At 48.3% G+C, this 17,504-nt stretch overlaps 2 protein-coding genes across 8 annotated transcripts in view; one reads left to right on the forward strand and one right to left on the reverse strand.

The window, feature by feature from the left end:
* Positions 1 to 16,318, forward strand: part of AGXT2 (alanine--glyoxylate aminotransferase 2) — a 35,690-nt gene extending 19,372 nt beyond the window's left edge. For both annotated transcript variants that reach the window (XM_038535358.1, XM_038535359.1), the window contains exons 9-14: positions 457 to 549; positions 3,578 to 3,710; positions 5,940 to 6,031; positions 7,570 to 7,719; positions 12,097 to 12,195; positions 16,173 to 16,318. In XM_038535358.1, coding sequence (XP_038391286.1) covers positions 457 to 549; positions 3,578 to 3,710; positions 5,940 to 6,031; positions 7,570 to 7,719; positions 12,097 to 12,195; positions 16,173 to 16,280 — 675 coding nt within the window. In that variant the 3' untranslated portion in view covers positions 16,281 to 16,318. The remainder of the gene's footprint in view (positions 1 to 456; positions 550 to 3,577; positions 3,711 to 5,939; positions 6,032 to 7,569; positions 7,720 to 12,096; positions 12,196 to 16,172) is intronic.
* A 131-nt stretch (positions 16,319 to 16,449) lies between these two features.
* The window catches only part of DNAJC21 (DnaJ heat shock protein family (Hsp40) member C21), a 44,107-nt gene continuing 43,052 nt past the window's right edge, over positions 16,450 to 17,504 (reverse strand). For all 6 annotated transcript variants that reach the window (XR_005358602.1, XR_005358601.1, XR_005358600.1 and 3 more), the window contains one exon: positions 16,450 to 16,739. The gene's annotated coding sequence lies outside the window, so the exon portion shown is untranslated. The remainder of the gene's footprint in view (positions 16,740 to 17,504) is intronic.

The following is a 17,504-nucleotide window of genomic DNA, read 5'->3' on the forward strand; positions in this document are numbered from 1 at the left end:
TCCAAATTCAATTCATTCTCTTGGCTCCTTAAAAAAAAAAGAGTGCCCTCAATTTTCTACTGACCTTCAAAAACTATCTCCTGTATTCTTGGGCTGAACAGATAGATGAAACTATTGAATTCCTAAAATTCTGAAGAAAAGGAAACCCCAGCAATCTTTAGTTGCTTAATACCCACACTATCAGGGGGAGCCTTTCTCTAATGTTACCAAATCCCCTTAATCTACTTTGTTTCTAATCTCAGAAGAGAAAAAAGTTTTGTGTCTTTTTCCCAAAAGTCATGGCACAAGAGTAATGGCCCCTCTATTCACCCATAGTTGGAACAGTTCTAAAGACCATTTAAAAAATTGCTGGTATTACTAATGCTAATGATGATAATGATCTATCTTCTTTCATTTTTTAATAGTTTCAAAGGGCTATGCTGTTATTATAGGACTCCCTGGTTTGGTCTTTTGCAGGGGGTGAATGGAGTTGTTCAGTACCCAAAGGGGTTTTTAAAGGAAGCCTTTGAGCTGGTGCGAGAACGAGGAGGCCTGTGCATCGCAGATGAGGTGAGTGGCTGTGGAACAGGGTGATGTAGAGAGGGAGAACAAGAAAGGCATAGGGAGAAACCCCTTCAAAGCCTCCTCTGCAATCCAAGACAAAAACCTCATCTGTGGAAATTCCAAGATGTGGGTATGAATTAATGAAGCCTTTGCTAGTTGACTGGTTGGTTGGTGGATTAGTTGGTCCATTTAATAACCAAAAGAACCTAAACATCCAAGTTGGAGTCTATCAAATGAATGGCTAGCAGGCACAGATGATGCTGTCATCACCCAAGATAGCTTTTTAAGTATGGAGATCGTGTCAGAGGCAGTTCAAAAACCACATAGGAAATTTCATCTCGTAACCAAGTTTTCATCCTAATTTTGCCAAAATAGTATTAACGAGGCTGGCAGCATTCATCTTATCTTAATAAAAAAAAACTTGTTTGGAAAAGATATTAAAAAGAAAAAAAATGCATGGGGCGCCTAGATGGCTCCATTGGTTAAACGTCTGACTCTTGATTTCAGCTCAGGTCACCATCTCAGCATCATGAGATCGAGTCCCAGCTCAGGCTTTGCACTGGGTGTGGAGCCTCCTTAAGATTCTCTCTCCCTTTCCCTTTGTCCCTCCTCCCTTACAAAATAAAGGAAAAAAAATGTGGACACTAAGAAAGAAGAGGGCCACCATTGCAGATATTTAAAAACTAGTTCCAAAAAAATTCTAAAATAGCTTGAACTGGGATCCCTGGGTGGCTCAGCGGTTTGGCACCTGCCTTTGGCCCAGGGCATGATCCTGGGGACCCGGGATCGAATCCCACGTCGGGCTCCTGGTGCATGGAGCCTGCTTCTCCCTCTGCCTATGTCTCTGCCTCTCTCTGTGTGTGTGACTATCATAAATAAATAAAAATTTTTAAAAATTTTTTTAAAAAGCTTGAACTAAGGCAGCATTGGTGGAATAAGTATATGGTACCTCCAAAGGGATACTCTAAAGGGAATGAAATTCATTGGCTCTGTGTCTTTTTTAAAGGCATCAATTTAATCATAACCACACCTCATATTAGAGCATATCAAAGACAGTAGTCTTTTGTCTACTGAGAATAGCAATAGAGGTCAAAGGACCAGAGGATGGTTTCCAGGACCAGAGACGTGCTCCCGGCTCATTTTGGGGTGACCGGTCATGATTCTACTAACAAGAGTTAGACCCACCAGGAAGAGGTGGGGAGCCTATGAAGATGTTTCATACCTGTTTCAGTCCTGCTGTCTTTGCCTGAATATTTTTCCTCAGCTAAACATTCCCTATAGTGGACTTTAGGCTGTCTCCTCTGCAAAAATGTTTTTTGCGATCTCCTCATGTGCAGCCAGGTCTCTGTTATCCCCAGCTGGCCTGGCTAGTCCTCAGAGTGCTGCACGTGTAAGCAAGGGCCAGCCCAGCCTCCCTTCCCCAACCTGTCGCTACAAGTTTAGGGACTGCAAGCCAATCAAAGTTAACTGTTATTAAGAAAAGAAAGGAAGAGAAAAGAAAAGAAAAGAAAAAAAAGAAAAGGAAAGAAAAAAGAAAATTCTGTTGGTTTACAATTTGTTAAAGAATCAACTTTAACCTTTGGAATCAGCACACAGTGAAGCTGCCACAGACTAATGAGAGGGCAAATAGACTAAATTTTAAAAATATATGACCTTCAGAATTTTTTTTTTGACCTTCAGAATTTTCTAAGATAGGTGGTTTTCTCACAGTTTTGGTCTAAGAATTATTTGTTTACTTTAAAGAAAGAGCAAGTGAGTGCAGAAGGGGAGGAGGAGAGGAATAGGGAGAGAAAATCCTCAAGCCAACTCCCTGCTGAGCACAGAGCCCCATTCAGGGCTCAATCCCAGGACCCTGAGATCACGACTCCAGCCAAAACCAGGAGTCAGCTTGCCAACCGACTGAGCCACCCAGGTACCCTGGTTTTATCACTTTCAAGGACATAATTAGAAACTACCTAACATAGGGTGATCTTAAGAAGGATTGTCCTAATGACCAAGTGAAGATAAGAACTGCTAGATCTGTAAGGTGCATGTAATAACAATTCTATAAGGTATGTCCCATTGTTATTATTTCAAGGGAACTTTACCAGAAAGGCTCTGGCAGAAATTTGCAGGGAATGTCTATGTGGCTTTATTCAGTTAGGCACTTCTGCTACTTCTGTATTCATTCTACGTACTAAGTACTGACTTTTATCAGGCACTCTGCCAGGTGTTGTGGAGAAAGAGAGGAATAAGATACAGCCCCTGTCATCAGATACATACAGTGGTGACAGTAGTCCAAGGTGAGAAGTTCAGATGACAGCATGCCTAGGTGCCTTGAGGGGGAGCTCTACGAGGGCTCAGGAAAATCTTAGAACAAGTGATGATGAGGCTATGCTTTGAAGGACAAGAGGAGTTAATGAGATAAAGAATCAGGGAGAGGGTCTTCTAGAAAGAGGGAAAAAAGCATGCACAAATAAACCAAAGTTAACTTGGTCCAATCCTAATTTAACTGGTTTAACTGGGTCATCTTCATAGTTCTCGAACCTGAAAGTCCAAGATTCTCAGGAAAGAAAGGAGATCACAGGGAAGAGAATGACGAGCCTATGTGGACCACGTGGCAACCATACCAGCCCCAATCCACTCACTATAACTCCTGCTTCATCCAGCAGGGCAGAGGTGGTTTCTTCCCTGCTGCCTTACACACTGGAGATCCTATTAAGCATTGCTAACCAGAATGTTCCTTTACACATGCACTATTTACATGACTTTCATAGCAGTCCTGTGATGTACCACTAGTACTATTTCTACTTAACAGAGTTAACAGGTTCAGAGGACTTCAGAAATATACCCCAAATCCCATAAAGTTAGTAGCACATGCTTTCTGGTAACTAAAAGCTCAGACACAGATTAAGGGCCATGTCCATGGTCATATAAAGATGGTGATGATGATGGCTGGCAATGATGATATTGAAGAGGAAAAGAAGTGATCAGAGTCAGAAAAGCCAGCATTTCTTGAAAGATTTCCAATGATTTTGGATTTGTGTTCCATCAGGTGCAGACAGGATTTGGAAGGCTAGGCTCTCACTTCTGGGGCTTCCAAACCCATGGCATCCTCCCAGACATTGTCACCATGGCTAAAGGGATTGGGAATGGCTTTCCCATGGCAGCAGTTGTGACAACTCCAGGTAGGGCCTACGGGCAGGTTGCATTTGTTTCTGGGCCTCCCGCATCAGTGATGGTAGAAAACAGATGTTTGGGAACTTGTGTGGGTTGAAGACAGTGCTGGGAACTATACATGCATTTCCTAAGCAATAATGAAAAGAAACAGTCTGCCATATGGTAGAAGAGATGGAAGAAAGCCAGCCCTTTCTGCTCTTGCTGTAGGGAGACTAATTCTCCCACCCCCACAATGAAATGCAGGGTTCTCACACTCCAACAAGGTATAGGAAATCGTGCCACAAAAACAAAACCCACACAAGAGATCCTTTTTAACCAACCTGAAGCTAAGTGTGAAATTTCCAGGGAATCCTATTCTGAAGGAGACTCTTATTTGGTCTTACTGTTCTAATATGTTATAAACTCAAGGCTCAGAGTGACAGTTTTCTGCTTCCATCTCATCAACAAAACAACTGAATAAATATATCTCACTTAGCCAGAATATTCTACAAAATGAACATAAGACCAAACCCTATTTTAAATTTTAGTGAGGTTTTATGGAAAATTATTTTTATGAACCATTTATCGTTAAAAGTCTTTAAATTATTTTGCTCTTCCCACCAATAGTAAGCACACTTCCGAGGTACTAAAGGATAATTAAGTGTTCTGATAGTTCAGTATTTTTATTGAATGAATAAAGTAATACAGAGTCCAAGCTCCTTCTGCTTGCCTCATGACAGGTCAATAATTTGAGAGGCGAGATGTTGGGGCAAGGAAAGCCAACAAACCAAGGAGATGCGGGACAATTGTCCTAAAGAATCATCTCTCCTGGGCAGGAAGTCCAAACTCCTTGTTTGTTAGCAAAAGGGAGAAGCACAAGGGAGTTGGCTGCAAAGGTGACCAATGTCTATGGACCCCTGAGAAAGGTCTCATAGCTTCTTTGTCTTTGGTCATGGTCGCTCTTTGCCTATGGGAATCTGGTCATGTCCTTCCAATAAATCTTAAACATAGCATCAGCATTTCTGTCTGTACTTCCTTATCTCCTTAAGTGATGCAGGTTTCGGGTTAAAAAAAAAAAACAAGTCTTTGCAAATCTCTGCTGTAAGCAAAATTCCTTCAAAGATTAACATGCCTACATACAGGGCAAAGCAGATGTTTCCAAGCTATAGGTCACAGCAACAAGAGAAAATGAAGCAATTTGGAGTCAGACATGCTAAGCTTCTACCTGTTACAGGTACTAAAATGTGGATGCAGAAAGCGAAATATTATGAACCAAATATATGCTCACCCTGAAAAAAATCCAGAAATTATGTTACTAAATCCTTCATGCAATCTTTTTTTAAGTATCTCCTTCTTAGTCCCAAGAGTATAATACAGAAAAAAAGGTTAACTAATGAAGGTCCATGTAAATTCCCGTAAATCAAATGTTAAGGTACTTTTCAATTCACAAAATTGGAAGATTGTGTTATTATACTTCTCATTGAGTAAGTAATTTTTCCATATCCACTGGCTGAATAGATGAGTCAGCTAGGGCTACCATAACAAGACACCACACGCTGGGAGGCTTAAGCAGCAAATATTTATTTTTTTCATAGTTCTCGAACCTCGAAGTCTCAAACCTGGTCAAGGTGCCAGCAAAATTAGTTTCTTGTGAGATATCTCTTGCAGATGGCCAACTTCTTGGTGTCCTTCTATGTCCTTTTCCCCAGACAGAAAGAGAGAGCTCTGATGTCTCTTTTTCTTCTTAGGATGATACCAGTCCTATAAGGGCCCCATCCTTGAGACTTCATTTAACCCTAATTACTCCCCTAAAGGTCTCATCTCCAAATCTGTTCACATTCAGGAATAGGGCTTCGACATCTAAAGGAGGGTCACAGGGTGGGGAGACACACATGTAATTCCATCCCTAACATCCACTATCGGACAACCTGGGTGGCTCAGCGGTTTAGTGCCACCTTCAGCCCAGGGCCTGATCCTAGAGACTCGGGATTGAATCCCACGTCGGGCTCCCTGCATGGAGCCTGCTTCTCCCTCTGCCTGTGTCTCTGCCTCCCTCTCTCTTTCTCTGTGTCTCTCATGAATAAATAAATAAAATCTTTAAAAAAAAAATCCACTGCCTGGTGAATGAAGAATGGATTGGCTATGATGCCATGAAATATATTATTAATACAAGACAAAAGTAAATATAATTGGAATGGTGTGAGAGGAGATGACAGGAATGTCTCACTCTTTATCCACCTTTTATTTTCTCTCCCTAGAGATTGCCAACTCTCTGGCTAAATCCGTTCTTCACTTCAACACCTTTGGAGGGAACCCCATAGCCTGTGCCATTGGGTCAGCGGTTCTTGAGGTATGTTCTGGCAGCCACGTTAACATCCCTCATTTCACAAAATTACTTCAAAACCACACACATGTTATCCAGCCTCTGTCAATTACATTATTAAAGTGAAGAGGTAATACCAGTCCACAAATTTAAGTCAGATTTCCAGTCATTATTGTGCCCCTTCACCCATTTTAAGATCTACTCTGGGTGCTTGAAGTATTATGTATAATAAATATATATTTTATATAATAGAATAATATATAATAAAGTTCATATGCAAGGGAAATATAAGAAGAAGCCGCTAGCTGGTAGCACTGAAATTTCTTTTTTATTTGAGTGGTATGTGATGGATAGTCACCAACTGTTGTCTTGAATTCAGGTTAATTTTCACCCTGTCCTTGACAGTCTTCCTTCCTTTTGTTGCACAGTCATAAAGAGAATCTGAGTTCAGTGGGACCAATGAGGGAATTCAGCTGTTGCTCAGCCCCACTTGCTGAATTTTCCTGGTGTGTCCTCTGTGAAATGTCCTTGCTAATGTGCATAATAGCATTTGCTTAAGTAAGTAAGTATAGGGTATCCCTAGAAGAATGCCCAAGAAACAACTCACTGTGGTCATCTGTGGGGAGGAAAACTCGGCAGCTGGGGGACGAGGATCAGCGAGGATCCTTCTACTGTACACACTTTCATATATTCTGATTTTTGGATGAGGCACGTGATTCACCTACTCAAAAAATGTTAAGTATCTTTAAATAAAAATAAGTAAAAGCTTCCCTTGTTACTTAAAAAATATGATAAATATGATAAAATAGCAATATGAAAAGCACAGGTAGGAATGTGTCATTTACTTCATTTTGTTGACATTGCCATTATGTCACCTCAACCACATAGAGAGGACTTAGGAGAACGAATAGGTCTTAAGTCATGAAGTCATGCAATTATTATCAGCTAAATATAAATGTAGTATATTGTGCGTAGTCAGTCAAGAATCACAAGTCTCTACCATGAGTGGAAGTAGGTGAAAATTTTTTTGTATCCTCAGGGCCCTGGCCCTGGGCCCACACAGGGCTTCGCTCAGCTCGTTAGGTCGAGGCCCTGTGGTGGGACACTCGGCCAACGACAGTCTGTGTCTGGCTGGGGGCTGCTAAACTTAGGTCAGTAAGGTCCCAGTAGGGCCATAATCTACGACAGGTCTTTGTTCGGGACATTTGTCTTCTTCACCGCTGTATCCTACTTTTCAGCAAAGCCTTGGCAATAATGAACCTCAGGATTATGGCATCTGTGTTACAGGCTGCATTGAGACATGCCTTTCATTCTTTCCTAAATTTTTAACCATCCCTGAAGATCAGGAGGGTCTGGAGAAAGTATCCCCTATACCAAGACTCTTTTTCTCCTTACAGCAAATCTTCTTGTAGTACAGAGCATAATCACATCAGACTTTGGTTTCCATTTGTCTGGTCAAGTTTCTGTAAAAAAAGGCCATACACATTTACCTCTGTGTTTCTCAGTCAATATTAGAACTTTTTTTTTTTTTTAATGCAAGGCCATTTGAGACTTTCTCTAAACAGGTGATTAAAGAAGAAAATCTACAGGAAAACAGTCAAGAAGTTGGCACCTACATGCTACAGAAGTTTGCGGAGCTGCGGGATGAATTTGAGATTGTCGGAGATGTGCGAGGCAAAGGCCTCATGATAGGAATAGAAATGGTGAAAGATAAGGTAGGTTCGGATATGCCGTGCTCTCTGTGACTTCCTGGGGACAGCAAGAGTTAAAGTGGAAAGCATGAGCCACAAGGTCACTTCATACATTCTCAGGGAGAGAGCACACAAGGCCAGCGAGGCTCAGCAAAGCCCATCCGAGGTACACGGGGAGTGCAAAACGCCAGCAGGTCATCAAGAGTTTTAGAGGAGGGAGGGAGGGCGTTTGGAACAGGGAGCTGATACTTTTCCTGCCGCTCTAGGCAAAGAACATTGGTGATGACTAAATATTTAGAATTAGACATATGGGGAAGGGAGGAAGTTATTTGGGGAGCGGCAGGTGGCCCAGAGAGCTTGGGGAAGTAAGGAAGAAGGCCAGGAGAGAGTTGTGATCATGGTTTGGGATGAGGACGTTAGGATCTACAGGATTTTGTGTTTGTCTGTTTGTGAATATTTTTCAGTCTCCCAAGTAACTAGGCAGGGTGTGACTTTCGGATGACATTTCCCACCGTGACTCACACTCAATATGACAACAATTGGACTTAGCATTTTCCCCCAAACCAGTTATTCCTTTAAGTTCACTGTTTCTGTTTCTCACCCTCCACTGTTCTCCCAGTTACCCAGTGTCCAGATGAGAAAATAACCTTCTATCTCTTATTTCTAGTGCCAAATCCTGCTGATCCTTTCTTTGCCTCTGCAACCCATGTCCCTCCCCTCTGTAAAAGCAAAGCCCAGACCTGCTGAGGGGAGTCATAGGGGGAGAATCTTGGCACCAGAGCGAAGAGTCAAACTAACTCCTTCCCCTTAGCTCTTGCCCAGCTTTCTCCTAAGTGGCTTCTTACAGCATCCTACTTTTGGAAAGTTGATGCTCAATAATTTTAGGACTCAGACCAGACCATGGGTATAAGACTCTTCCATTGATGCCACACAGCAGAGCCAATACAAAACTGGAATGTTTAAGATTTTAAAGCTAAGGGGGGAAAAAAAAGCTAAGGGGAGACAATAGCAAAATAAGAGTAACATGAGACTAGGCCCTCTGGCTCACAGGCCACAACATACTTCTCTTCAGCTTGTGGCCAAGGCAAGGGCTGTTATAAGGCTCAGAAGATTCCATCCTAGTCCCCAGCCCAGGAGCTCCCCCCAAAGATATCTACACTCCCAAGTCCAGACTCCACAGAGAAGGGAGGGGTTCCTCTCTTTCCCACTGGTCCAGCTTCTCCGTGCTCAGAGACACACGAATGTTCATCAGGACTTCATCTGTCATGGTAAAACACCAGCATCCTCCCACATGGCCATTGGTACAGTACAAGCTAAATTATGGTACATCCATCCCACGGTGGCATAATTATATGTTTGAGGGGAAAGATGTGCAAATTGTATTATAGGAAAAAATAAAACAGGCTATCAAATAGTGTCTATTGATTGAGCTCTGCCGTTGGGGAGTGTTAAGCATGGGCTCTGAAGGCACACCACCCAGATTTTCACCCCAGCTCATCCATTCCTTAGTTCCATCTAATGTCCACTCAATGTGGTTCATTTCCCTACCTCCAATGCCACTCAAACTTTTCCCCAACCGTGGACCGCGGTACTCTCCTGTCTATATCTACCTGAGGCAATCCTAGCCTTTTTCCAGATCCAACTATTCACCACGCCTCCTTCCTAAAGCTTACCTTTGTTTTTCCCTTGGACAAGGGCTCCAGGACTCAGAGAATCCCTCCAGCACCCACTGCCTAAAAAGCTCCTTCGAAAAGATCTTTCAAACTCTGTATTTGTTGGTTCAGTTTTCATGCACAAATAGCTTACTTTCCTAAATAAGTTATACACTTTTGAGGCCAGGAATCAGGCAGATGGTAAGTACTTCAAAAGTGTTTGTTGACTGAGTTCAGGTCCCTGCAACCCTTCAGACCATGTTCAAATAATTACAACACCTCAGAACTTTACTATAACACTGTCCACCATAACCCAAAATTGAAATTCCCCTTTGCTGTTGGTGAGGACATAAATTGGTACAGCCCTTTAGACAGCAATTTGTCTGTATCTTTCAACATTTTAAATGTATGCACTTTGACCTAGCAATTCCACTTCTAGACATATGTCCTAAACAAATACTCATAGAAGTTTGAAAGATATAGATGAGCAGGAATGTTTGTGACATTGTTTAGAGTCATAAAAAAATTAGAAACAACATAAACATCCAGCAATAGATGATTAAACAAATTATCAACAAACAATGAAATGCTGGGTAACCTTGAAGAAGACGAGGTACAAATACAATGACATAGAAACATGTCCATGATATATTGTAAATTGTTAAAAGCAAATTGGAGAACATTATAAAGTATGATTTATTTTTTAAATATGCATATAGACATATTTGCACACATAGAAAAAGTGTCTGGTTCACATGAAATTATTAATGGGAGGTAATCCTAGGCTTAAGATTGGAGGAGAAGAAACTTTCCCATTTCCCTTTATGCACCTCTATTTCAGTTTAAGGCTTTTTTCTCAATAACCATGGGTGGGTTACTTTTATAATTATTTAAATGCAGATTTACAAAAAAAAAAAAAAGGTAAACATGAAGCAACATTACACACCCACCAAGAGGTTCGGTTACAAACATGCCTACTTGATTATCTAGCAGCTGGGACATAGGCTTGAGCACAGAGCCTGGGCAGCTGTCCTGGGGCTGTGTCTCAGAGTTTCCGGCACTGCTTTTCTCTGTGGAACGCATACAAAATGTTCAGTTAGTCACAGCAGTTGAGGACAGGGGATGATCAAATGGACAAGGGAGCAGGGAGGGTGCTGGCCCAGTCCAAAGTGAGGCCAAAGTCCACCTGTCCAGACCCTAACTATCCAGCAAGGCCCCACCAACCCAACCTCCCCTAGAGAAACCCTTCCAGGGGGTGCTGAGTGCCCTCTGACCTCTCACTATTCCCACACTACATTTGACCACTTTATGGTTCTCACAGCTACCTCCACTATTTTGTCATATTTTAGTCTTCCCTTTTTACTAGATGAGAACCTCAGAGGCAAGCAGGAATGTGTGATGACATCTTAGGATCAGTGAGAAGATCCTGGTCTTGTCCCCTATCCCAGGTCCTCATTACCTGGCAGTCTGAAAGTCTGAATATTATTTTCTTTATCTCAAGGCTTTAGGACAGACAAAAATGCAAACATCTCTGGGAGGCCCAGTCTTACGCTGTGCTGGGACATTGAGACCTAAGCAGGAATGAAGGGGCATGAGGTGGAGTGCAGACTAGGGGGTGCAAGGGATGGATATTGAAGCCTAGAGGGAAGGTGGGTAGAAGCCCTGAGAAGAACAAAGCTGGGACCCCCTGGAGGGAGCCCTCCTGCACCTCATAAGGATGATAGGAGCCCGGATCATGCCTTATGCATGTGAAACCAGAGAGCCAGACCCACACTGATGCTCACCACAGCCATGCCACAAAAGAGAAACTCATGGTGGTGACAGCGATGAGTACTCAAGACAAGTTCACACCAGTAATTCCCACGCAAGCATCTGCCAGGCATTTCACAAATCCAGATGCCTTGGCCTGCCCCAAGTCTTCTCATTCCATACACTGAGCCTGAGCCCCAAATGTCTGTAGTTTGAAAAGGCTTCCAGGTCATGCAGACACACAGTCAGACGTGAAATGACTAAGTCAGAGGGAGGCGTTGGTACTCAGGCTCAGACGACAGGAGACGCACAGAATAGGCGCCAGCCCCCAGCCCAGGGCCACCAAAGGGGTACTGACACCTCTGGACCCCAGGGAGAGACCAACTTCAGATGCCTGATAATTTGAAACAGCCTCCGGCCCCCCAAAGTGCTTACTTTTCCCAACCTTGGAGGATTAAGTCTTGGGGGAGAAAGAGCAGATTCCACAAGTCAGGGAGATGAGTTCAGCCGGCGCCACCCCAGCTGCCCAGGCCATGCAGTGTAACTTAAGAGCCATTGTGTAACTTAAGAGCCATTTCCTGGACTTTGATATGAGCCCTCTACGTGAGCAAAACAAAGTGAACAGTTGAGAATTACCACACCAATAAAGCCAGCTCCACATTTGGCGAGGGAAGAACCAAGTCCCAGGATTGCCCTTAGCAGAGCCAAGATTCACCGGCTATCTGCATTCCACTTCATTTTTTCTTTTGGAATTTGGGATGAACTGGGATAAAAAACAAGTATTTTTAATAACACCACCTCCCCCCAAAAAATTCCATCCAGTAATTCACAGCTTTATTTTTCTAATAGCTATACTCAATTACAGTGAGGAGAGAGAGATTGAGAGGGAGGGAAGAGTGTTGGTTGTTTGAGTTGCCCCCCCCCCCCCCCGCGTCTCTTGGAAATAACATCCTTAACAAGTCAAGCCTGAATAGGAAATATGTATTAAATGTATTTGCAGATGAGCCGCCAGCCTCTTCCCCGGGAAGAAGTCAATGAAATCCACGACAACTGCAAACGCATGGGGCTTCTAATTGGCAAAGGTGGCATTTTTGCTCAGGTAAGAGAAAGGCCGGCCCTTTCCTATCCCTTTAGGTGGGCGTCTCCCTGTTGTCCCTTCTGGTCTCTTCCTCCGGGCCTGATGCTCAGGTTTCTAGAGGAGGGTGCAGTGAGGCCCGCGGGCCACTAGAGGGCGCCGTGTTCGAGTGGTTGAGTTCCCGCCGCTCTCGGGGACCGTCTAACAAGGCACCAGGAGGGACCTACAAACCACAACCACGGGACTCGCGGTGCGGGTCACGGCAGAGTCATCACAGTCTCGCAATGACTAGTTTGCCGCACGTATGAATTAACTCAACCTCAGGCTCTGACTTTGGGGACTCTAAACCTGCTGGGACATAGAGGCCACTGCGGCCAGGAGCGACCCAAGAGTGCTGGCGGGTCCTGGTGACCCTGCAGGACAGGCGGGAGCCCACCCTGGCTGGGTCCCCGGTGGGAACTCAGAATCAGCCGCTCCCAGTGCCCTTCACCCTCAGGCTGGGAGACGCAGAGTCCAGCTTCCCCTGCTCCTTCCTGGGAAAGCCACAGACAAGCCCCAGGCAGGGGTGGCCCTGGGGTGGCCCTGGGGTGGCCCTGGCGTGGCCCTGGCGTGGCCCTGCCCTGTTGGGCGGGCGCTGCTCCTAAAGCCCTCGCCCAAACCTCTCACATCAGCAGGACCCTCACCCTGAAGCGGGGATAGCTGAGATTTCGGGTGTCTTCTGCTCCTCCCCTTTGTCATCTCTCTTTCCCGATGTCATTCTTCCGCTTTCCCTGCTCCATCCCTGCCCCACACTCCAGTGGCGCCAACACTCGCCTCCTACCTGTCAGGGAGCGCGGAAGCTCTCAGGTGAGATCTCTGTGTGAACTCCGGTGTCCCCACTCCACTTCTTCCTTTTCTGAAGATTCAGGGACTGAAGTGTCTCTCCTATTCAGATGTAGATCCTCTCCCTGTCCTCTTGACCCCGACCCTCTCTACTTCTGTTCAAGGGGACACCACTTGTATCTGTAACTCTTCCCTGTTAAGCGACAGGCTAACCCAAACCGCCTCCAACAAAACCAGATGAACACTTCTGCTGGGACATTCGCTGCGAGTTCTTTCTAGTCCCCGTCACAGTTATTTTTCTATATGAATTAATGACTAAAAATCCTGTAACTGGGCAGCCCCGGGGGGCTCGTGGGTTAGCGCCGCCTGCAGCCCAGGGCCTGACCCTGGAGACCCGGGATCGAGTCCCACGTCGGGCTCCCTGCATGGAGCCTGCTTCTCCCTCTGCCTGTGTCTCTGCCCCCCCCCCCCCCGTGTCTCATGAGTAAATATACAAAATCTTAAAAAAAAAAAAAAATCCCTTAACTTACAAACACCCGAACACTTGTTTACTTGCTTAGTTATTTCTTAGTTATCTGGGAAGCCCGTCAGCACTAAGCAACAGTTGCTATGCTGGATGCTAAAGTCACAGTGAGGGGGATCCCTGGGTGGCTCAGCGGGTTACTGCCTGCCTTCGGCCCTGGGCGTGCTCCTGGGGTGCCGGGATCGAGTCCCGCATCGGGGGGGGCTCCTTGCACGGAGCCTGGCCTCTCTAATAAATAAATAAAATCTTTAAATATATGTATGAAAAATAAAGTCACAGTGATAAATAAGACCCCGACCCTCCTCCCGTCTCCGAGCTGGTCTCCGAGCTGGCAGGCAAGAAAGACACATCAACAGCAATGACAGTGCAATGCAGGAGCTCACGGAGGGCTGTAAAGAAGGACTATCCCAGGAGGAGGAAAGAGCCTCCTGGCCGGGCTGAGCCTTACACAGCGAGATAAACGCTCAAAGCTCGTGCAGGAGCGCGGCGGGGTGCAAAGAGCTCCAAGCACCCTCGCGGCCGAAGCAGAGGCTGGCGGCGGGCAGGGTTCTGGCGGGACCTTAATGCTCGCCGGGCGCGGTGGGGACCCTCGGCAGGGGCGCCCCCCGTCGGAGAGGACTATTATTATGCTAATCTTCCAGACGAAGGACAAAAGGCACCGATCACAGCTGGTCGGCCGAGGCACCAGGACCTGGTTTCTGGGTCCGTCCCCCGCGCGGCCAGGATAAAGCTGAGGCCTCGGGCCTGGGGGCAGGGAACGTGGGCGCCCGGGAAGGGGTGCGGACGGCGCGGGCCCAACCCAGCCGCGTGCAGGGGCGCGGACGCCGGGGCGGCAGGCGCGCGGGGCGGGGCGGGGCGGGGCGGGAGGGCCGAGGGGAGGCCCCGGCCGCCGTCCTCCTTGGTTCCGGGGCGACGGCAGGCCCCGTCGGAGGCGGGTCGACGCCCGCTGCTGCAGCCCGAGGTGGCCCCGAGGGGAGAGCCGGGCCAGGTCCCGTGCGCCGTCGGGGGCCGCGGGGGCGCCTCCCGGGAAGGGGGTCTCCGCGGGGACCGCAGCGACAGCCCGACGCGCACCGGGCGTTTCCGGGCGGAGGGGGTGCGAGGGCCGGGGGGCGCCGCGGGGAGGGTCAGCAAGGCCCGGGGACACCGGCGACGGGGGGGGGCTCAAGCGCCCCAGGGCGCCCCTGCCCCGAGGGGAGCGTGGAAATAAGCCCGCGGGCGCGGCGCGGAGCGGCTGGGGCGGCTGCGGGGCGGGCACCCACGGCGCCGGAGTCCGTCGGGGCAAAGGGGCCCAGAGCGTTGGAGGGGCGGGGCGCGGAGCAGCCGGAGGGGGCGCCACGCGGGCTCCAGGGCCCAGGGCTCCGCGCGCCGCTCACCTCCAGGCGGGCACGTGGGGCCGGGCGCGCGAGCGCACGAGTTTCTCGAAAGATCTTGGCGGACGGCTCCTGAGCAGCGGGAGGCGAGGCCGTCCTGACCCGGGGAGAGGCTGGGAGCCGCGGCGGCGGGCTGAGGCCCCCCCACCCCGCCCCGGACGGACGCGGGCCGAGGCCCCGCAGAAGACCGAGAGCCGGAAACGCGGGCGTGGGCGAGCCCCCACCCGGGGCCCCCAGCTCGTCCCGCGGGCCGCGGTGGGGGGGCAGCCTCGGCGGGGACCGGCCCGGGACCTGCGCGCACGGACGTGGGGGCGCGGGAAGCGCGGGAGGAGGGCCGGGGGCGCGCGCGGGGGGAAGGGTCGGGGGCGCGCGGGGAGGAGGGCCGGGGGCGCGCGCGGGGGGGAGGGCCGGGGGCGCGCGGGGAGGGGAGGGTCGGGGGAGCGCGGGGAGGAGGGCCGGGGGGCGGGGGGGGGAGGGGAGGGGGCGCGCGCGGGGGGGAGGGGAGGGCCGGGGGCGCGCGCGGGGAGGGAGGGCCGGGGGCGCGCGGGGGGGGGAGGGGAGGGGGCGCGCGGGGGGAGGGTCGGGGGCGCGCGGGGGGAGGGTCGGGCGCGCGCGGGGGGAGGGTCGGGGGCGCGCGCGGGGAGGGGAGGGTCGGGGGCGCGCGCGGGGAGGTTCGGGGGCGCGCGCGGGGAGGGCCGGGGGCGCGCGGGGCGGAGGGAGGGCCGGGGGCGCGCGTCGTGCCACCAGCATCCGGCGCTGCCGGCGGGCGGGAAAGGGAGGAGGGCCCGGTGGGGCCGAGCCCCCAGGCCAATGCGGGGTGGAGGAGACGGACGATTTGGCGCAAAGGGCAGGCGCGGTGGGCATCGGCCTCGGGCTGCTCCTGGCAGAGGAGGGTCGCAGCGCGGCCGCGGGGGGACTGGGTGCAGAGGGCAGAGGAGGGTTCTGGAAACTGAGAAGCTAGAGGGTGGTAGGTGCCTGGCGAACGCGGAGGCTGCCCTGGGCGCCCAGAGGGGTGCGGGAGGGAGACCTCCGTGAAGGTAGGGGGAGGACCAGGAGGTGCGCGGGCCCGGAAAGGAAGGCGGGCAGAGCCAGGTGCTACCAGAATGGTTAGGAGATGGGGGTGCGCGGCCTGCGTACAGCATCGGGGAGGGAGGAAGACCAACCCAGGGGGGACGTGAAAGACATGTCAGAAAAATAAGGTTTTAGATTCTTGGCTTAGTGCACTTTCTCAAAGTTGTATTTGATTCTACGATGACCCGTTGTTGTATTTTCCTTTGTCTCCTCAGACGTTCCGCATCGCGCCCTCGATGTGCATCACTAAACCAGATGTTAAGTTTGCAGTGGAAGTATTTCGGTCTGCCTTAATCCAACACAGGGACAGAAGAGCTAAATAAATTGTTTAAAAATAAAAAAACATAAGCTTCATACCATACGCTTCAACTTCTGTTCAAGGGTTAATTTAAGGAATTCGATTATATAATTGGTATGATTTGTAGAGGACACGGTGGACTGCCCACCAGTCAGATGGGTTCCCAGACCCCCATTATCTTAAGAAACCCATCCTTCAGAAAAAGACCTTTATTCCTAGCTCAGAGAATAAATCCTAATTATTCTAGGTTACTTATGGTGATTTAATTCCCCGTCAGCCATTGGTTTGTGCATGACATGTGACATATTTTGGGACAACGAATCCTGAAGGAAAATATTTTCATGGAGGTGCCTTCAGGTGAAGGTTTCTTTGTCCTTCATTCTTTATCGCCAGAAGACATGTCTTCTTATACCGATCATCATGGGCCATGCTCAAATCATGCTGGCCATTTTGGGGCCGTGTAGACAAAGCTTCTTTGCTGGGGCTGGAAGGTAGAAGGAAATTGAGTCCTTAGTAATGTCAATGAGCCTCTGACTTAACCAATCCTAGATTCTCATCTTGGAGCTTTTGATAAGATAATAAGTTCTGTGTATTGCACAGCCTTTTTGATTTAAGCTTATTATCTATTACTGTAGCTATAAGCATCCTAAGAAATGATGCAGAAAATACCCCAGGTAGGTAACTGTCCTCTTCTTTTTTTTTTTTTTTTTAAGATTTTATTTATTTATTTCAGAGAGAGAGTAAGCAAGAGAGTGAGAGAGAGTGCAAGCAGGGGAAAGAGCCAAGGGAGAAGCAGACTCCCCACTGAGCAGGGTACTTATGCAAGGCTCAATCCCAAGCCCCGGGGACCCTGATCTGAGCTAAAGGCAGCGCTGAACTGACCGAACCACCCAGGTGCCCCTTGTCCTCTACTTTTTTAACTCCCTTAAAATGTCTATCAGAGCCTACTTCTCAAATTCTACTTTCATCACCCTACCCTGAACTAAATCCTCATTACTCCTATCGCAATAGTCTCCAAGATCAGAATTTTCCAACCTTTAGTCATTAAAATGCACATTCCTAGTGGTTTTTTCCCATATGTGTGTACCACTTGTCTTAGAACTGACTTAATATTTTTTTCCTTAACTTGTTTTATTTAGATTTATTTGATAGTAACCTTTCTATAATAATAATAAATGGGAAAGCAGTACTTCTTGTTCTACTGGAAAGTAATCGTTCAAACAGAACAAACACAGAGCAATGTGATTCA

The sequence above is a fragment of the Canis lupus genome, chromosome 4, assembly GCF_011100685.1.
Source record: "Canis lupus familiaris isolate Mischka breed German Shepherd chromosome 4, alternate assembly UU_Cfam_GSD_1.0, whole genome shotgun sequence".
Classification (NCBI taxonomy): domain Eukaryota; kingdom Metazoa; phylum Chordata; class Mammalia; order Carnivora; family Canidae; genus Canis; species Canis lupus.